At 40.6% G+C, this 22,167-nt stretch overlaps 1 protein-coding gene across 3 annotated transcripts in view; it reads left to right on the top strand.

Moving 5' to 3' along the window:
- The first annotated feature begins 374 nt into the window (after positions 1-374).
- ARHGAP19 (Rho GTPase activating protein 19) overlaps positions 375-22,167 on the top strand; it is a 67,886-nt gene continuing 46,093 nt past the window's right edge. The window contains exon 1 of one of the 3 annotated variants that reach the window (XM_061402971.1): positions 375-477. In XM_061402971.1, the coding sequence (XP_061258955.1) occupies positions 422-477 (56 nt within the window). In that variant the 5' untranslated portion in view covers positions 375-421. The remainder of the gene's footprint in view (positions 478-22,167) is intronic. The other 2 variants (XM_061402972.1, XM_061402969.1) reach the window with 2 other exon arrangements.

Here is a 22,167-nt window from a genome sequence, read left to right as displayed (position 1 = left end):
TCTTGCCATTTTAGAGAGTGACTCTTGAAGTCACTTTCAAGTCCGACAATTCTGTAATTCTGAGACTTACACATCAGGACAGAATTTGAGCGTAAGCTGTATATTTCTGACTTGAAGCTAAAAGTCGGTGGAATCCGGAGAGTTAATCAAAATAAGAAACTACAACTACCCGCAGGCCACGGGGCTGGGTTTCCCACCGCCCCCTGCTTGGCCCCTCACCCCTTTCTTTTCCGCCACGACAGGGGGCCACTAATGACGGTTAGTTATTTGAACAGACCAATAATGTCATGAAGTTATTCGGGTTGAGGAGGGGCGGGCAAGTTAGCCAATCGTATAAAAAAAGAAGGTAAGACTTTAGCCAATCGAAAGGCATGAGGGCGGGGCCAGAATTGGGGGCGGTGAAAGAAGTTTGCTGACTAAGATGGCGACTGAGGCGCAGAGTGAAGGGGAGGTGCCAGCCCCGGAGCCTGGCCGGAGGTGAGCCCAGTTCTTGGTCCAGCTGCCTAGGAAACGAGGCCGTGGGCTGGTCGTACTGACGCCTTTCTCTTGGGTCACGGTGACCCAGGGGGCCAGGCTTTGTTCCTTTTTTCTGCGGCGTTTCTCATCTTTGCGCCTGCAGGGACTGAGGCTCGGTGGTCTGGCGCCGGCGCTGGGCACAGCCAGGACCCTGGTTGATCCTGCTGATGCTATTGGGAGGTCCACTAGCGGGGTTGGCTGCAAACCGACCTGTTTGTGGTGGCAACGCTGCGTGCCTTTGCGCTGAGACTCATCTCAATGGTGAGGAAACAAGCCCGGAGCTGTTAAGCGAATTCCCCAACGTCGCACAGCGCTGGGAGAGAACGCTGTCAGATCAGATCAGATCAGATCAGTCGCTCAGTCGTCTCCGACTCTTGGCGACCCCTGGTCTCCCGCATTGTAGACAGACGCTTTACCGTCTGAGCCACCAGGGAAGTAGGGGGAGAACGCTGTCAGTACTTTTTAATCTCTTCCGAGGCAGTTTATATGGTTAATTCGGAGCACAGATTTGAATGTCGTTTGGATATGGATTTGAGTCCTTGGATCAGTTAAACATTTGAAAATTTTTAATGTAATGAAAACATTTAGCATGAGATCTACCCTGTTGGTAAAATTTTAAGAGCACAGTGAGTGTTGTCGACTGTAGGTAGTGTTGTGCAGTAAATCTCAAAAGCTTATTCATTTTGCTTAACTGAAACTTTAAGTAAATAGTAACTTCCCATTGCTCTTCTCCCAGCTGCTAGCAAGCCCCATTCCATTCTTTAATTCTGTGACTTTGACTATTTTAGACATCTCGTGTAAGCGTATATCTCATATAAGTGGAATTATTTGTCTTTCTGCAACTGGCTTATTTCAGTTAGCATAATGTCCTCAAGTTTCATCCATACTGTCACATACTGCAGAATTCTCTTTTGTAAAGGCGAGTAATATTCCACTCTATGTATATACCATAGTTCGCCTGTATCTATTCATATGTCCATGGACATTTAGGTTGTTGCCACATCTTGGCTATTGTTAATTATGCCTCAGTGAACATGAGACTGCTAATAATTCTTTGAGATCCTAATTTCATACTTTTGGATAAATACAAAGAAGGAGATTGCTGGGTCCTAGGGTAGCTCTATTTAAAATTTTTTTTGTGAACTTCTAGGCTACTTGCTGCTGTTGTTTAGTCTCTAAGTTGTGTCTGACTCTTTTGCAACCCTATGTACTATAGCCTGCCAGGCTCCTCTGTCCATGGGATTTCCCAGGCAGGGATACTGGAGTGGGTTGCCAGGAGATCTAGGGATCAAACTGGTGTCTTCTGCATTGGTAGGTGAGTTCTTTACCACTGAGCTATGCACTGCCCTATTTTGTTTTCCTCCCAGCAGTGTACAAAGGTTCCAGATTCTCCAGGTCCTCACCAACACTTTTTTTTTTTTTTTTTTTTAATCATAGCCATCCTGACAGATGTGCGATGATACCGACTGTGGTGAGGAACAAGGCAAGGCTGCCCACTCTTGCCACTTCTGCTCAACATAGTATTGGAAGTCCTAGCCAGAGCAATTAGGCAAGAAAAAGAAACAAGGAGGGATTGAAATAAGAAAAGGAAGAAGTAAAGTTATCCCTCTTTGAAGACATGATTTTGTATGTAGGAAATCCTTAAGATGCTAACAAAAAAAAAACTATTCGAATTTATAAACAGGTTCAAGTTGCAGGATACAAAATTAACATACAGAAATCAGTTATGATTCTATACGCTAAGAATGAACTATCTGAAAAGGAAATTAGGAAAAGAATCATAATTATAGGAGCACTAAAAACAATAAAATACTTGGGCCAATTTTTAAACTTCTCTCAGCTTCAGTTTCTTCATTTGTAAACGGACATAATGATGTCTACTCCAGAGAATGTCAGGATTAAACCAGACAATCCTTTTAAAGCTATCAGTGCTGAACCTAGTAGTTAATAACCACTCCATACTTAATAGTTTTTTGTTCTTCTAGTAGAAGAACTAAAGAACAGATCAGAGGAATCAGTTTAGGAAATCATTGCTTTATTTCTACAGAGTGTTTTCTCCCAAGTTAGCACACTCCCAAGATAGCTTTTCCTAGAAAGAATTTCTAGGTGGTTTTACCCCAGCTTTAAGAACTTAGTTGTCTTAATTGAGAAAATGCATATTGGAATTCAGCGAAAGAAAAAAGAAAGTGAGGTCGTTCAGTCGTGTTCGACTCTGCAACCCCATGGGCTGTAGACTACCACACCCCTCCATCCATGGAATGTTCTGAGTACTGGAGTGGGTTGTCATTTCCTTCTCCAGAGGATCTTCCCAGCCAAGGCATCTAACCTGGGTATCCCACAGTGTAGGCAGACGCTTTACCGTCTGAGCCACCAGGGAAGTATTAATTCAGTCTGGAATTCAGTAGAGTGAGCCTATTTACAGTGTTGTTTGTTGAGTCTCTAAGTCAAGTCTGACTCCTTTTTTAAAAAAAATTATTTTTTTATTGAAGGATAATTGCTTTACAAAATTTTGTTGTTTTCTGTCAAACCTCAACGTGAATCAGCCATCAGTTCAGTTCAGTCGCTCAGTCGTGTCTGACTCTTTGCGACCCCATGAATCCCAGCATGCCAGGCCTCCCTGTCCATCACCAACTCCTGGAGTTCACTCAGACTCACGTCCATCGAGTCAGTGATGCCATCCAACCATCTCATCCTCTGTTGTCCCCTTTTCCTCCTGCCCCCAATCCCTCCCAGCACCAGAGTTTTTTCCAATGGGTCAACTCTTCAAATGAGGTGGCCAAAGTATTGGAGTTTCAGCTTTAGCATCATTCCTTCCAAAGAAATCCCAGGGCTGATCTCTTTCAGAATGGACTGGTTGGATCTCCTTGTAGTCCAAGGGACTCTCAAGAGTCTTCTCCAACACCACAGTTCAAAAGCATCAATTCTTCGCCGCTCAGCCTTCTTCACAGTCCAACCCTCACATCCATACATGACCACAGGAAAAACCATAGCCTTGACTAGATGGACCTTTGTTGGCAAAGTAATGTCTCTGCTTTTCAATATGCTATCTAGGTTGGTCATAACTTTCCTGCCAAGGAGTAAGTGTCTTTTAATTTCATGCTGCAGTCACCATCTGCAGTGATTTTGGAGCCCCCAAAAATAAAGTCTGACACTGTTTCCATTGTTTCCCCATCTATTTCCCATGAAGTGATGGGACCAGATGCCATGATCTTTGTTTTCTGAATGTTGAGCTTTAAGCCAACTTTTTCACTCTCCTCTTTCACCTTCATCAAGAGGCTTTTTAGTTCTTCTTCACTTTCTGCCATAAGGGTGGTGTCATCTGCATATCTGAGGTTATTGATATTTCTCCTGGCAATCTTGATTCCAGCTTGTGTTTCTTCCAGTCCAGCGTTTCTCATGATGTACTCTGCATATAAGTTAAATAAGCAGAGTGACCGTATACAGCCTTGACGTACTCCTTTTCCTATTTGGGACCAGTCTGTTGTTTCATGTCCAGTTCTAACTGTTGCTTCCTGACCTGCATACAGATTTCTCAAGAGGCAGGTCAGGTGGTCTGGTATTCCCATCTCTTTCAGAATTTTCCACAGTTTATTGTGATCCACACAGTCAAAGGCTTTGGCATAGTCAATAAAGCAGAAATAGATGTTTTTCTGGAACTCTCTTGCTTTTTCCATGGTCCAGTGGATGTTGGCAATTTGATCTCTGGTTCCTCTGCTTTTTCTGAAACCAGCTTGTACATCTGGAAGTTCACGGTTCACGTATTGCTGAAGCCTGGCTTGGAGAATTTTGAGCATTACTTTACTAGCATGTGAAATAAGTGCAATTGTGCAGTAGTATAGGTATACATATATCCCCTCCCTTCTGAACCTCCTTCCCATCTCCCTCCCCATCCCACCCCTCTAGGTTGATATAGAGCCCTTGTTTGAGTTTCCTGAGCCATACACAGCAAATTTTTGTTGGCTATCTATTTTACATATGGGAGTCTGACCTTTTTGCAACCCTCTGGGCTTTAGCCTGCCAGGCCTGTGTTGTATACATTGCCCCAGTGTAAATGAGTAAAACTTTTGGTTGGTATCTGTTGGTGCTGTTTGTATTGAATAGGAGAATGCACATCTCTGAAAGCTGGGTTTGTGGCTAGGACTTGGACTCCTTACTTAGCAGAGATGGGAGTGGTAGTATGTTATTTCATATTTTATAGGGAAGTATTTTCCCCTCTTGAAGCTGCCTGTAAATGGTTGGATCATTTCCCTCCCCAGAAACCGTAGAGGGAATTGATGAGTTTGATTAGATCATCCTTTAGCCTGCTCTAAAATCTTGAATTGTGATGAAAATCTGAAGACAAAATACCGTTCGACAGCAGGAATAGTTTGAATTTCTTTAAAGGATATTGCTATTTGAATTTAAATTTGGGGCAATAGTATTAGTTACATAATCAGTTGATATTCACAGACTGTTATCTGAACCTGAAGTAGTTCATAGAGAAGTTGAGTTTTCTAAGGGCTTTTTGAGGGCAGGTCATGTATATTTTTATTATGTATTCCCAACAATTAGGTTTGTGTAGGTGGTCTACAGTTTACTGGCCAATACTTTGGCCACTTGATGCAAACAGCTGACTCACTGGAAAAGACCCTGATGGTTTTGAAAGATTGAGGACAAAAGGAAAGGAGGGGAGCAGAGAATGAGATGGTTGGATAGCATCACCAACTCAGTGGACATGAACTTGAGCAAACTACAGGAGATAGTGAGGGACAGGGAGGCCTGGTGTCCTGCAGTCCATGGGTTCGCAAAGAGTCGGACACGACTTACTGACTGAACAACAATAAACAAGGTGGTCAGTAATGAATGAATAATAGTTTTTGGTATTTTTAAGACAAAAATATTACCTTGTGATAAATGCCATGCAAATTACTTTATGCTCTGCAGATATTAACCTTTCTAATCTTCTGTTGGTGATATGGTCGCTTGTAGTCCATAAAGAAGAGGAAAGAATTGTCTATTTGCACAAAGCAATATATATTTGCATGTTGAATGGAGAATATATGATCATCTGTTTAGAACTGTTTTGCTTTCTAGTTCTATTTCTTCATTATTATTTTAAGCCTGCATCTAATAAGGGAAATCCACAAATTGAAGCTATCTACTCTACCAGTAGTAGTATAAAAATAATAGAAAAAAAAGTAGAGACTCTCAAGGGCCAAAGAGAGAAAAAACAAAAGCAGGAAAAGAATTATAGCCACCTACCCACATAATTGGCAGTAGGGAAATATGGCTCAGTATTTTTTGAGTTGAAAAGAGGCATAAAAAGAAAGTCCTAACTATTATTAGATGAAGAGGGGAAATTGATAACAGAGTCACAGGCTTTTTAACCTCAATATTCCCTGAAAAAAAGAAACCCACTGTGAACCAGAAAAGCAAACAAGAACATACAGGAGTGGAGAGAGGCAGAACAAGTCCTGGAAGTGATAGCATTTGTGAAAAGTTGGAGACAGTTAATATACCAGCAGTGTCTAAGTTTTGGAGCCCTGCCCATGGGACTTAGGAATAGCAGGAAGCTTTGGAACAGACTTTGGGATAGTTACATCCCAGTTTGGAAATGTTTTTGGAGGATAAGGAAGGTGTCTGAAGATGGGGAAAGTGCCCTGTATCCTGCTGAATCACTACAGTGTAGACTTAGTAAAGTCCCTTTTTAAAATTACATTGTTCTTTTCTCTTAGAAGACAGCAGTGTGGCCCTTCAAGAAAAGTGATAGACAGAACCTGTTGATCTTAGGAAGAATTTTCTGTTCTCACTTGTAAAAAAAGTAGAAAACATGGTTTAAATGTCTGAATCCAGTTTTTTTGGCTGCTGAGCTGTGAGGCGTTCGAGATCTTAGTTTCCCGAACAGGGATTAATGGGCCCATAGCAGCAAGAGCACCGAGTCCTAACCACTTGACCACCAGAGAACTCCCTGAATCTAATTTTTTATTTGTACTGTCAAATTCTGTGAACTGAAATGAGGAATAGATTCTTTAGGGGTCTTTCTTGAATCAGAATCTTTTTATTTTGCATTTTTATCAGTTTATCTGGCTTAGAGAGTTTATTTACAGGCAAGGGCACTCTTGATGGAAGGAGAGGGGAAAAAGAAAATAGAATTTTAAAGTTAATCTTTATAAACTGGTCAATGGGCTACCTTTCTTTGCCTCTAACCTTTAGCTGTAGAGTTTGTAAGGTTAAACAGTGTTGAAGAAGGAGGTTTCTGGGTGGTTGTGGAGAAGGTCCTCAGAGAGCAGCAGTCTTTTTGTTAATGCAAGTTCAAAAAACTGTTCTATTTGTTAAATGGACTTAAGGACTGATTCCATTCAGGTTCATAAGCCAATTGATAAGGCAATTTAGGTAATTTGCATAAAGTATATAAATGAACTTATTTGCACTCATCTCACATGCTAGTAGGAGAAGGCAATGGCACCCCACTCTAGTGCTCTTGCCTGGAAAATCCCATGGATGGAGGAGCCTGGTAGTCTGCAGTCCATGGGGTCGCTAAGAGTTGGACACGACTGAGCAACTTCACTTTTACTTTTCACTTTCATGCACTGGAGAAGGAAATGGTAACCTACTCCAGTGTTCTTGCCTGGAGAATCCCAGGGACGGAGGAGCCTGGTGGGCTGCCGTCTATGGGGTCGCACGGAGTCGGACACGACTGAAGTGGCTTAGCAGCAGCAGCAGCATACGGTAGTAAAGTAATGCTCAAAATTCTCCAAGCCAGGCTTCAGCAATACATGAACCGTGAACTTCCAGATGTTTAAGCTGATTTTAGAAAAGGCGGAGGAACCAGAGACCAAATTGCCAACATCCGCTGGATCATGGAAAAAGCAAGAGAGTTCCAGAAAAACATCTATTTCTGCTTTATTGACTATGCCAAAGCCTTTGACTGTGTGGATCACAATAAACTGTGGAAAATTCTAAAAGAGATGGGAATACCAGACCACCTGACCTGCCTCTTGAGAAACCTATATGCAGATCAGGAAGCAACAGTTAGAACTGGACATGAAACAACAGACTGGTCCCAAATAGGAAAAGGAGTATGTCAAGGCTGTATATTGTCACCCTGCTTATTTAACTTATATGCAGAGTACATCATGAGAAACGCTGGACTGGAAGAAACACAAGCTAGAATCAAGATTGCCGGGAGAAATATCAATAACCTCAGATATGCAGATGACACCACCCTTATGGCAGAAAGTGAAGAAGAACTAAAAAGCCTCTTGATGAAGGTGAAAGAGGAGAGTGAAAAAGTTGGCTTAAAGCTCAACATTCAAAAACGAAGATCATGACATCTGGTCCCATCACTTCATGGGAAATAGATGGGGAAACAATGGAAACAGTGTTTATTTTTTGGGGCTCCAGAATCACTGCAGATGGTGACTGCAGCATGAAATTAAAAGACACTTACTCCTTGGCAGGAAAGTTATGACCAACCTAGATAGCATATTGAAAAGCAGAGACATTACTTTGCCAACAAAGGTCCATCTAGTCAAGGCTATGGTTTTTCCTGTGGTCATGTATGGATGTGAGGGTTGGACTGTGAAGAAGGCTGAGCGGCAAAGAATTGATGCTTTTGAACTGTGGTGTTGGAGAAGACTCTTGAGAGTCCCTTGGACTGCAAGGAGATCCAACCAGTCCATTCTGAAAGAGATCAGCCCTGGGATTTCTTTGGAAGGAATGATGCTAAAGCTGAAACTCCAGTACTTTAGCCACCTCATGCGAAGAGTTGACTCATTGGAAAAGACTCTGATGCTGGGAAGGATTGGGGGCAGGAGGAGAAGGGGATGACAGAGGATGAGATGGCTGGATGGCATCACTGACTCAATGGACATGAGTCTGAGTGAACTCCGGGAGTTGGTGATGGACAGGGAGGCCTGGCGTGCTGCAATTCATGGGGTCACAGAGTTGGACATAACTGAGCAACTAAACTGAGCTGAACTGAACAAACCAGAAGTAGATTCATAGACATAGAAAACAAGCTTATGTTTACCAAAGGAGAAAGAACACATACTATATCTAAAATAAACAACAAGGACCTATCTGTCAGTAGCACAGGGAACTATCTTCAATATCTTCTAATAATCTGTAGTGGAAAAGAATCTGAAAAAAGAATATGCATACACACATATATAACTGAATCACTTTGTCTGAAACATTGTAAATCAACTATGCTTCAGTAAAAAATGAAAAAAGAATATACCTGATCTGTTTGTCAGATTGTCCCATTTTATGTTTGAAAGAGACTTACTACAGTTGATTGATTAGATTATTACTTCCTTTTGTTTTTTAATCAGCACTTATCAGTACTTTCTTCCTGAAGATACCTTCTGGCTACCTTGAGTAAACCCTATTGATTACATTTTATTAACCATGTTTCTAGAAATGCCAGAGTCCATCTATTTTGTGCTGATGTTTTGCTAGTTTTACCTGATCAGGGTTCAACTAGGACACAGAAACTATATAGTAATTTGAATAAAGAAAGTTTAGTATAAAGAGTTATTGATTCTAACAGGGAATTGGAGTAACAGGGGATTGGCTAATAAATAAAGAGATTGCTAAAGAATTACAGATAGAAACCAGCATCAACTATGCCCTGCATATGTATATCAAGTCATCATGCTGTACACTTTATAAATACTATATCTTATCATTTTGTCTGCTAATTATACCTTGATAAAGCTGGATAAAAAGAATCCACTATAATTCTTAGGGCTGAGATAGAATGTGCTAAGAAGAGATAGATACCCTAGGGCAGATATCCCACGTTGGAGCCACAGAATGGCAGAGAAATAATGTGGTAGAACTTGTTGGAAATTCACCTTCAGGAACCTTCCTGAAACCCACCCCTTTAGGATACTTGGGAAAGCTGTGCATAGGGAGATGTCTCAGGGATGACGGGGTGTGCGGGTGGAAAGCAGCTGGCTTATGGGTGCTGCTGACTGCTATAACATGGAGCCTATCAATGGAGAAGCTGTGCAACCTGCAGGAGCTTCCCTAGAGGAGCAGCCTGAAAGCCTAAAGGGAAAGGCCCTGCCTCCTCCTCTATCTCTGCAGTGTTCTTTATCAGTAATGCTGAACATTGTACCAGCTAGAAAAGGAAGTATACTTAGAGGCTCTGGCTCCATTTTTGCAGAGTAGGCAGTGATGGATGAGAGGCAATAAGTTGGTGACTTGCACATGGAAAATCATCTTATCTCCAAGTTCCTGGTTTCCCTTGCTGCAACACTGCCTAGGTCTATTCTATAGAGAATTATGAGGTGGAAGCTTCCATAAGCCTCTTATCCTTATCCATCAGAGGGCAGATGGAATGAAAACCACAATCACAGAAAACTAATCAAACTGATCACATGGACCACAACCTTGTCTAACTCAGTGAGACTATGAGCCATGCCATGTAGGGCCATCCAAGATGGATGGGTCATGCTGGAGAGTTCTGATAAAATGTGGTCCACTAGAGAAGGGAATGGCAAATCACTTCAGTATTCTTGCCTTGAGAACCCCATGAACAGTATGAAAAGGCAGAAAGATAGGATACTGAAAGATGAATTCCCCAGGTCAGTAGGTGCCCAATATGCTACTGGAGAACAGTGGAAAAATAACTCCAGAAAGAATGAAGAGACGGAGCCAAAGGAAAAGCAACACTCAGTTGTGGATGTACTGGTGATGAAAGTAAAGTCCTATGCTGTAAAGAGCAATATTGCATAGGAACCTGGAATGTTAGGTCCATGAATCAAAGCAAATTGAAAGTTGTCAAACAGGACATGGCAAGAGTGAACGTCGACATTTTAGGAATCAGTGAACTAAAATGGACAGGAATGGGTGAATTTAACTCAGATGAACATTATATCTACTACTGTGGGCAGGAATCTCTTAGAAGAAATGGAGTAGCTATCATAGTCAACAAAAGAGTCCAAAATGCAGTACTTGGATGCAATCTCAAAAACGACAGAATGATCTCTGTTCGTTTCCAGGGCAAATCATTCAGTATCACGGTAATCCAAGTCTATGCCCCAAGCAGTAATGCTGAAGAAGCTGAAGTTGAATGGTTCTATGAAGACCTACAAGACCTTCTAGAACTAACAGCCAAAAAAGATGTCCTTTTTATTATAGGGGACTGGAATGCAAAAGGAGGAAGTCAAGAGATACCTGGAATAACAGGCAAATGTGGCCTTGGAGTACAGAATGAAGAAGGGCAAAGGCTAATAGAGTTTTGCCAAGAGAATGCACTGGTCATAGCAAACACCCTCTTCCAACAACACAAGCGAAGACTCTACATATGGACAGTGTTGACCAAGATGGTCAACACCGAAATCAGATTGATTATATTCTTTGCAGCCAAAGATGGAGAAGCCCTATGCAGTCAGCAAAAACAAGACCGGGAGCTGAGTGTGGCTCAGATCATGAACTCCTTATTGCCAAATTTAGACTTAAATGGAAGAAAATATGGAAAATCACTAGACCATTCAGGTATGATCTAAATCAAATCTCTTAGGATTATACAGTGGAAGTGACAAACAGATTCAAGGGATTAGATCTGAGAGACAGAGTGCCTGAAAACTATGAATGGAGGTTCATGACACTGTACAGGAGGCAATGATCAAGACCATCCTCAAGAAAAAGAAAGGCAAAATGGCTGTCTGAGGAGGACTTACAAATAGCTGAGAAAAGAAGAGAAGCGAAAAGCAAAGGAGAAAAGGAAAGATATACCCATTTGAATGCAGAGTTCCAAAGAATAGCAAGGAGAGATAAGAAAGCCTTCCTCAGTGATTAGTGCAAAAAAATAGAGGAAAACAATAGAATGGGAAAGACTAGAGATCTCTTCAAGAAAATTAGAGCTACCAAGGGAACATTTCATGCAAAGATGGGCACAATAAAGGACAGAAAGGGTATGGACCTAACAAAAGCAGAAGATATTAAAAAGAGGGGGCAAGAATACACAGAAGAACTATACAAAAAAGATCTTCATGACCCAGATAATCATGATGGTGTGATCACTCACCTAGAGCCAGACATCCTGGAATGTGAAGTCAAGTGGGCCTTAGGAAGCATCACTACGAACAGAGCTAGTGGAGGTGATGGAATTCCATTTGAGCTAGTTCAAATTCTAAAAGATGATGCTGTGAAAGTGCTGCACTCAGTATGTCAGCAAATTTGGAAAACTCAGGAGTGGCCATAGGACTGGAGAAGGTCGGTTTTCATTCCAATCCCAAAGAAAGGCAATGCCAAAGAATGCTCAAACTACTGCACAGTTGCACTCATCTCACGTGCTAGTAAACTAATGCTCAAAATTCTCTAAGCCAGGCTTCAACAGTACGTGAACCATGAACTGTGAACTTCCAGATACTCAAGCTGGATTTAGAAAAGGCAGAGGAACTAGAGATCAAATTGCCAATATCCGTTGGATCATTGCAAAAGCAAGAGAGTTCCAGAAAAACTTCTGCTTTATTGACTGTGCCAAAGCCTTTGACTATGTGGATCACAACAAACTGTGGAAAACTCTGAAAGAGATGGGAATACCAGACCACCTTACCTGCCTCCTGAGGAATCTTGGCCTACCTATGCAGGCCAAGAAGAAACAGTTGGAACTGGACATGAATCAACAGACTTGTTCCAAATCCGGAAAGGAGTAAGTCAAGGTTGTATATTGTCACCCTGCTTATTTAACTTATATGCAGAGTACATCATGCAAAATGCTGGGCTGGATGAAGCACAGGCTGCAATGAAGATTGCCAGGAGAAATGTCAATAACCTCAGATATGCAGATGACACCACCCTTATGGCAGAAAGTGAAGAAGTACTAAAGAGCTGAAAGTGATAGTGAAATGAAAGTGAAAGCTGCTGCTGCTAAGTCACTTCAGTGGTGTCGGACTCTGTGCGACCCCATAGACGGCAGCCCACCAGGCTCCCCTGTCCCTGGGATTCTCCAGGCAAGAACACTGGAGTGGGTTGCCATTTCCTTCTCCAATGCATGAAAGTGCAAAGTGAAAGTGAAGTCGCTCAGTCGAGACTCTTCGAGACCCCATGGGCTGCAGCCCACTAGGCTCCTCTGTCCATGGGATTTTCCAGGCAAGAGTACTGGAGTGGGGTGCCATTGCCTTCTCCAATAAAATATAATATTATATAATATAATAATATTAATATAAATATATAAAATCTATATAAAAATCTATATAATATATATAACCAATTCCCAAATATATGAGAAAACAATGGAAAAAGTGAGAGACTATTTTTGGGGCTCCAGAATCACTGTAGATGGTGACTGCAGCCATGAAATTAAAAGACACTCATTGGAAGAAAAGCCATGACCAACCTAGACAGCATATTAAAAAGCAGAGACATTACTTTGCCAACAAAGGTCCATCTAGTCAAAGCTATGGTTTTTCTAGTACTCATGTATGGATGTGAGAGTTCGACTATAAAGAAACTTGAGTGCTGAAGAATTGATGCTTTTGAACTGTGGTGTTGGAGAAGACTCTTGGGAGTCCCTTGGATCGCAAGGAGATCTAACCAGTCAATCCTAAAGGAAAGCGGTCCTGAATATTCATTGGAAGGACTGATGCTGAAGCTCTAATACTTTGGCAACCTGATGTGTAGAGCTGGCTCTCTGGAAAAGGCCCTGGTGCTGGGAAAGAAGGCAGGAGGAGAAGGGTGTGGCAGAGGATGAGATAGATAGCATCAGTGTTCCATGTACATGAGTTTGAGCAAACTCTGGGAGATAGTGAAGAACAGGGAAGCTTGATGTGCTGCAGTCCATGGGGTTGCAAAGAGTCGGACACGATACATTGACAGAACAGCAACAACAGCATGGATCTTTGCAGTTTCAAACTTGAGAAGATCCCAGCAGATATGTTGTTTACTGATAACTTTTCCCTCAGTTAAAACAGTATGTGTCTTTGAGCAAGCTACTTTAACATTTCTTGTCTTTTTGTTTGGGGTTACTGGTATATAGTTATATGAAGTTTTAAAAACTGATGTTTATAATGATCTGAAATATGTGTAATTAAAAAAATAATTTTATTTATTTAAGCCTATGCACAGTGAGCATGCATGCTTGCCAAGTCTCTTCAGTTGTGTCCAACTCTCTACGACCCTGTGGACTGTAGCCTGCTAGGCTTCTCTGTGGGATTCTCCAGACAAGAATACTGGAGTGGGTTGCCATTTCCTCCTACAGGGAATCTTCCCGATTCAGGGATCAAACCCACATCTCCTGCGGCGTCTGCATTGCAGGCAGATTCTTTACTGCTGAGCTTATGGTTGTGCTGAGTCTTTGTTGCTTCGTGGGCTTTCCTTTAGTCGTGGCGAGGGGGGAGTTACTCTCTAGGTGTGGTTCGTGGGCATCTCATTGTGGTGGCTTCTCTTTTTGCAGAGCATGGACTGTAGGGTTCACAGGCTTCAGCAGTTGCTGCACATGGACTCCAGAGAACAGGCTCAATAGTTGTGGCTTGTGAAAATCTAGGAAGCACTGGAAAAATGGTATGGAAGGGAGCAGAGCAAGAGAGTAGATGAAAATGAAAAAACGAAAATATGGGAACAAGAGGGTGACTTACTGTAGAGGCTGCCAGCCACAGCCACAGGGGCAGGCTTTGGAGGCAGCGCTGATGAGCCCTGTAGGACGGGGTCTTGGAGAATGGAAACTGTCTGAAGGAGGAGGATGGGAGTCAGAGTGCTCAAGGTGAGTACTGTCAAACTCTGTCAAACCCTTCTCATCTTTAAGACCTACTGCAAATCTCAACTCTCCTTGTATAAGAGTGAAAGAGTCTCTCCTGCCTCTGAATTCTTAGAGCTTCCATTGTCTGTACCGTGCATCCAGCAGTTAATGATCTTGTTATTGTCTTTTGTGTTACAGTCTTTAGTGCCTACTGTAGGAAAACTGTTGTCCTTTTCTGTAATTTTAAAATATTATGCTCAAAGAATGCTCAGACTTCCGCACAATTGCACTCATCTCACGCGCTGGTAAAGTAATGCTCAAAATTTTCCAAGCCAGGCTTCAGCAATACGTGAACCATGAACTTCCAGATGTTCAAGCTGGTTTTAGAAAAGGCAGAAGAACCAGAGATCAAATTGCCAACATCTGCTGGATCATTGAAAAAGCAAGAGAGTTCCAGAAAAACATCTATTTCTGCTTTATTGACTATGCCAAAGCCTTTGACTATGTGGATCACAATAAACTGTGGAAAATTCTGAAAGAGATGGGAATACCAGACCACCTGATCTGCCTCTTGAGAAATCTGTATGCAAGTCAGGAAGCAACAGTTAGAACTGGACATTAAACAACAGACTGGTCCCAAATAGGAAAAGGAGTATGTCAAGGCTGTATATTGTCACCCTGCTTATTTAACTTATATGCAGAGTACATCATGAGAAACGCTGGGCTGGAAGAAGCACAAGCTGGAGTCAAGATTGCCGGGAGAAATATCAATAACCTCAGATATGCAGATGACACCACCCTTATGGCAGAAAGTGAAGAGGAACTAAAAAGCCTCTTGATGAAAGTGAAAGTGGAGAGTGAAAAAATTGGCTTAAAGCTCAACATTCAGAAGATGAAGATCATGGCATCTGGTCCCATCACTTCATGGGAAATAGATGGGGAAACCGTGGAAACAGTGTCAGACTTTATTTTTTGGGGCTCCAGAATCACTGCAGATGGTGACTGCAGCCATGAAATTAAAAGATGCTTACTCCTTGGAAGGAAAGTTATGACCAACCTAGATAGCATATTGAAAAGCAGAGACATTACTTTGCCAACAAAGGTCCATCTAGTCAAGGCTATGGTTTTTCCAGTAGTCATGTATGGATGTGAGAGTTGGACTGTGAAGAAAGCTGAGTGCCAAAGAATTGATGCTTTTGAACTGTGGTGCTGGAGGAGACTCTTGAGAGTCCCTTGGACTGCAAGTAGATCCAACCAGTCCATTCTGAAAGAGATGAGCCCTGGGATTTCTTTGGAAGGAATGATGCTGAAGCTGAAACTCCAGTACTTTGGCCACCTTATGTGAAGAGTTGACTCACTGGAAAAAACTCTGGTGCTGGGAAGGATTGGGGGCAGGAGGAGGAGGGGACGACAGAGGATGAGATAGCTGGATGGCATCACTGACTCGATGGATGTGAGTCTGAGTGAACTCCGGGAGTTGGTGATGGACAGGGAGGCCTGGCGTGCTGTGATTTCATGGGGTCGCAAAGAGTTGGACAAGACTGAGTGACTGAACTGAACTGAACTGTAGGAAAACTGTTGTTCTTTTCTGTAATTTTAAAATATAGTGATAGATAAAAAAGGAACAGTTTTGTCAGAAGTTCACAAGTTTTGTGATCTACTTTATAAATAATTTTAAAAGTATAGAGTGAGTTAATGACAGTACATTTTATAATGGGAAATGTGTTAGTATCAAACTATAAAACTGTATAAAGCCATAGCTTCTAAGATAATCAGATGAAAAAATAAATAACAATATCAGTTATGAAATTAAATACAGGTGATTTGTTAAGCTGAACTATGAGATTGAACAATTGCTGTATGTATGTGTCTTAATTATATCAATACATTTGGGAAGTGGCAAACTTTATTAATTTAGGAACTATAAAGAATGACATTGGGATTACATAATGTAGAAGTTCTTCACTTGTTTTATTTTTATGGTGAACACAATTACAAGGATAAAACCAAGAATGTTTTTTGAAAATGAAATTAAAAAATGAAATTAATGAAAATTAATGAAATTAAATGAAGCTGTAATGAAATTAAAAATGAAATTAAAAAAAACTCACCAAATAACTCACCAAATAACAGGAAACTAACAATTAGGAGAAGATGAGAAACCAAGAAAGTGTACAGCAATAGTATTTAGTAACATTCTTGACATTATCTTCAAACACGTCCTGCTCTCTAAGAAAGTCAAACTTTAATCAGAGAAAGCTACATGCACTGTAGTAAGCCCTTTGAAATCTGACTAGGTTTGGTTTTTTTTTAAATCTGACTAGCTTTTTTATCGGAGAAGGCAATGGCACCCCACTCCAGTACTCTTGCCCATGGGGTCTCGAAGAGTCGGAAACGACTGAGCGACTTCACTTTCACTTTTCACTTTTCACTTTCATGCATTGGAGAAGGAAATGGCAACCCACTCCAGTGTTCTTGCCTGGAGAATCCCAGGGACGGGAGAGCCTGGTGGGCTGCCATCTATGGGGTCGCACAGAGTCGGACACGACTGAAGCAACTTAGCAGCAGCAGCAGCAGCTTTTGTATGGTTAAGTCTATTTATCATTTTAAAGTTTTCTGATTTTTGGAATCCCTACAATCTGTCATTGGTTGCAATAATAGTTTTTTTTTCACTCAGATAACAAGGTCTACTTTATTTTTTTCCTTCTGATCAGGTCATTTTGTAGTAGCTGTCCTTATGACCAAGCTCTCCTTAATTAGATCTGCTATTCAATCTGCTGCTTTTGTTAGGATGACCCTAAGCAAGAGATCAGTCATTTTTCAATCTGGATTTTTCATCAAATATGGCTTTTAAATATTAAAAATAAGTACACCAGTATGAAGCATACACTTACATCATTGTGTTAAATTTTCATTAAAATTTAAATTGAGAGTATGGGTATTAAGGTGTGTACGGAGGATAAAGCCTACATTTTTCAAGGCATAACTATTTTAACTGACACAATAGTTTCTTTTTAGGAGTTAAGAAATAAAAAGTGGTCCAGCAGGTAGATCTCTGCTTTCACTGCCAAGGTCCCAGGTTCAATCCCTGGTTGGGGAACTAAGATCTCATAAGCCCCGAGATATGGTCAAAAAAAATAAAATAATTTTTTAAAAGTGTTGAAAAGAAATTGGGATATTTAAATTAAAAAAATTTCATGCACCATAAAATTTCATATATTAGAATCCATCTTTTCAATATCACGTATCTCAACAGTTGGTGTCATTCAGAAAGTGTTGAGTGAGAAAGTGTATGATGTTTCCCCAAAGTGGTGGTTGCTTAAGATTTACCATAGTGGAAAAAGCGTCATAATTACTTCCAATTTCAAAGGAGTTTTAGCAAATACCCAAAGATCTCTTTAAAATAATAACACTTAAAAGACTAGCATGTATGTGCAAATGCAGTAAAAGAAAAATTATTTGCAACCTAATTTTCAAAGACCTTTCACAGGAGCTTCTGGGTGCCTATGTGCTAATTGCACTTATAGCTGAGCATTTGTATTTTTGAAAATAGAGATAGTGGAAAACAAAATAGCATCTTATAGTATTCGGTGAAATTTAAACTTTTGGGCACCACAGACTTAGTTTAGTTTGTTTTAGTTTGTTCCTGTACCTTACAGCTTCTTAAAATTACAAAGGACTAGGTAGATCACAATTAGTTTGAATTTAAATGACATGTGAGTAACTTGATTTCTTGTTTGGCTAATATGTGCCTCAGAAAAGCAACTCACTTTCTTATGCTAGCTGATGAAGAGACTTACTTTTAGGTTCGTTGAGTACTGACTAAGATATTAAAACTCTTAAGAATTTTCAATATGTGAAGTTGTATAGATACGAACAGTCATGTGCCAGAGCAAAAGCATTAGCAGTCTCTTGGATAGTATCATTCTGGACTTTGAAACAAGTGGATTTAGAAGTAGTCTTTTGAAATGTAATCTGATCATAGGTAGAAATCTATTGGTTTTAATTGCCTGAGACTCATGGCATTTAAAGTCTATAGGAAAAGAGTCTCCTGAAGCTTTGACTGTACTTTTTTGAGGGGTAAACAGCTTTTATGTAATAAGAGAGACAATCTTTTGTCAGTGAAGCATCCTATAGAACTTTCTCCAAATAAATAGGGAATTTTCATGTTACTTTTCCAATACAAGTAAACTTTCTTCCAATTGTTCACCAGCCTTGGTGAGAAAAAGTAAGCGAAGTGGCAGAAACAGAATTAATACCAATTCTTGTGACACCCAAAGGGATAAAAATTGACAAATTAAATATATGTTAATTAACTTGCATTATTGGTACTCAGAGGAAGACAAATTAGTCCTTTAGACTGAGAACTTTCCATTGTCATTTCATAGGGTTAAAATCTTGACCACATTTGCAGAATGCTTAGGTTAAGAGGGTAAACGATGAGGAATTCCTTCATCTGCCACTTTAATTCCGATAAAGTTGCTCTAGTAGTCTGAAATTAGTTCAAGTTGGGATCAAATAAAGGGGCCAAATAAATTTTTGTAGACTGCTGCTGCTAAGTCGCTTCAGTCATGTCCAACTCTGTGCGACCCATAGACGGCAGCCCACCAGGCTCCCCCATCCCTGGGATTCTCCAGGCAAGAACACTGGAGTGGGTTGCCATTTCCTTCTCCAATGCAAGAAAGTGAAAAGTGAAAGTGAAGTCACTCAGTCGTGTCCGACTCTTAGCGACCCCATGGACTGCAGCCTACCAGGCTCCTCCGTCCATGGGATTTTCCAGGCAAGAGTACTGGAGTGGGGTGCCATTGCCTGAAGTCTAAATTAGTGATAAGAGGTCCATATTACTAAACCTTGGGCAGCTAGGGCAGATCTTGGGATGTAAGTGTTTCAAAATTTTTGTTTAAGGAATTGGATATTATTTCCTGAAAAACTGTGGTACTACTTATCAGCCTTAACCTGTGTTATAAAAAACCTGCCAGCTTGAACACCTGGAGCCCACTTTATCCTTTTTGTTTATGTACAACTTTCATACCAGTTTAACTTTGGCTGGTATAGGTAGAAAAAGGGAGAAATAATAGCCTCTTGTTTAATACTTGTATGTATTCATATCTAACAGCTCTTCAATAAAGTGACACATTTAAAGCCATGTTTCACAGCTAAGGTTGAAAACATAGTAAGAGAGTGCATACTTCTCTCAGGGTGGTAAGTCAGGTTTAGACAACTTTAAATATAGCTCCTATTTTGAAAGATGTTGCCAAGATTGTGGTTCTTGGAGAACAAATCAAGTTAAGCAGTTCACTAGGGAGGAAACATTTAGTTTTGTGGGCATGCATTTTTGGGAGTAGTCAGCCAAAAGATACATCTGTAGGATACAGGGTTGTTGTTTTTTTTTTCCCACTGCCTTGAATGTTACAGATTCATGGGTTCAAAATGCTTTAAAAGCACTTGCATTTCATTTTTATGTAATTGATTTTTCAGCTGTGGATTTTGTTTCCAGTCCTTCACTAAGCATATCACCTTACATGTAGAGTTCCATCTAGTGGTAAAAGTAATCACTGCAGACTATTGGTATTAAAAAATACCCTTTTTAAGGGATAAGTCTTGCCTCTGTTACTCTTTGGGATGGTTGCTTAGTATATGCTTTTTTTTTCTTCTATTCTTATAGTCCTTTATTTTAATTTTTAACAAATTTATTTATTTTAATTGGAGGCTGATTCTTTACAATATTGTGGTGGTTTTTGCCATACATCGACATGGATCAGCCACAGGTGTACATGTGTACCCCCGTGCTAAACCCCCCTCCCACCTTCCTCCCCACCCCATCCCTGTGGGTTGTCCCAGAGCACCGGCTTTGAATGCCCTGGTATATGCTCTTAAATACTGAAGTCTTTGCTATCTCTGTTTGCCTTTATACCTAACTACTAATTCTCCTGGTACTAGCCATCTATGCAAAAACTTTTATGATGAGGAAATTAATCTTTAGTATATACTGTATTTTGATTTTCTGTGATATTTACATCAAATTGTACCAAGATTTAGGTCAAATCTATGCTTGGTTTTTTAAAAAAAATTGTCATGAAAGATACTGATTATACATACAAGTAATAATCAATACTCTTTCTAATACCCAGCTTCAACAAATCTCAGCATTTTCCATATTTACTTCAAATGAATCACTCCGTTTCCCCACAGCCTAATGCTAATGCTAATGCTAAGTCGCTTCAGTCATGTCGGACTCTGTGCGACCCCATAGACAGCAGCCCACCAGGCTCCGCCATCCCTGGGATTCTCCAGACAAGAATACTGGAGTGGGTTGCCATTTCCTTCTCCAATGCATGAAAGAGAAAAGTGAAAGTGAAGTCGCTCAGTCGTGTCCGACTCTTAGCGACCCCATGGACTGCAGCCTACCAGGCTCCTCTGTCCATGGATTTTCCAGGCAAGAGTACTGGAGTGGGGTGCCATTACCTTCTCTGCCACAGCCTAATACTTTTTCCCAAAACAGTGCTAGCACCCTAGAAACTCTCCTTATGCTCTCTTGTCTTCTCATAATCACTAACTCCCAAACGTAACCATTATCCTGAATGGTAAATACATCTTTGCTTTTCTCTACAATTTGCTACTTAAGCAAGTACAATTCTTCCTTGCTTTACAATAGAGTTGAAAATTCATTTAATACACCCAACCTATTGAACATGATAGCTTAGCCTAGCCTAACTTAAACATGCTCAGACCACTCACATTAGCCTGTAGTTGGTCATAATCATTTAAAACAAAGCCTATTTTATAATAAAGTATTGAATATCTCATGTACTATATTGAATACTGTATTAAAAGTCAAAAACCAGAATGGTTGTAAATGTTTTGGTTTACCCTCATGACCTCGTGGCTACCTGGGAGCTGTGGCTCGTTGCTGCTGCCCAGCATCACCAAACAGTATTGTACTACATATTGCTAGCCCAGGAAAAGATCAAAATTCAAAAATTTGAAGTAGAGTTTCTAGTGAATGCATATTGTTTTCACACCATCATAGAGTTGAACAATTGTAAGTTGAACCATTGTAAATTGGAGACTTATCTCTAAACACTATATTTTTTGTCTGTTTTTAAAATTTGATATGAAAATAGCATTATATAGTAAGTAGTTTGTGTGTGTGTATGAGAGAGAGAGAGAGAGAGAGAGAGAGAGAGAGAGAGAAGGACATCTTTTGCTCAGTTATCTGTGAGATTCATTCATGATTGTGTATGTAACTGGACTTTGTCCTTTTTCATTGCTATAAAATCTCCCATTATTAAAGAATCTGCCTGCCAGCGCAGGAGACACGGGTTTGATCCCTGATCCAGGAGGATTTCACATGCTGCGGAGTAACTAAGCTCATGGGCCCAACTATTGAGCCTGTGCTCTAGAGACCGGGAGCGGCAACTACTCAGCCCTCGCGCTGCAACTACTGAAGCCGGTGAGCCTGTGCTCCGGAACAAGAGAGGAAATGGCAGTGAGAAGCCTGTGCACTGCAGTGAAGAGCAGCCCTTGCTCGCGACAACTAGAGAAAAGCCCAGTACACGGAGGACCCACCCAGGACAGCTAAAAATAAATCAATACATAAGTAGCATTAAAGAAAATTGCTATTATATATGCCACATTTTAAAAACCATTCTGCTGGACATTTTGCTTCCAGTTTTGGCTGCTTAGAAATTAATGTATCAGTGAACATTCTTGCTTGGGATTTTTGGTGCCCATGTTGCTGCATGCACATGCTAGACATGTTTTTAGAATTGTTGCTCATAGGGTATACTTGTTCATTCATATTGTAGATAAGATGAAGCAGTTATAGCCCCACTATCTGTATAAAATAGTTACTTTATAAAGTTAGAATTATTTTCTCTAATCCTTGGTATTGTCAATTTTAGCCATTCTGTTGGATGATAGTATGTCATTGATTTTTAATTTGCAGTTCTTTGATGTCTAGAGGTATTGAGTAGTTT

Source organism: Bos javanicus, chromosome 26 (assembly GCF_032452875.1).
Source record: "Bos javanicus breed banteng chromosome 26, ARS-OSU_banteng_1.0, whole genome shotgun sequence".
NCBI classification, from domain to species: Eukaryota; Metazoa; Chordata; class Mammalia; order Artiodactyla; family Bovidae; genus Bos; species Bos javanicus.
This window is presented reverse-complemented; position numbering and strand designations above follow the sequence as displayed.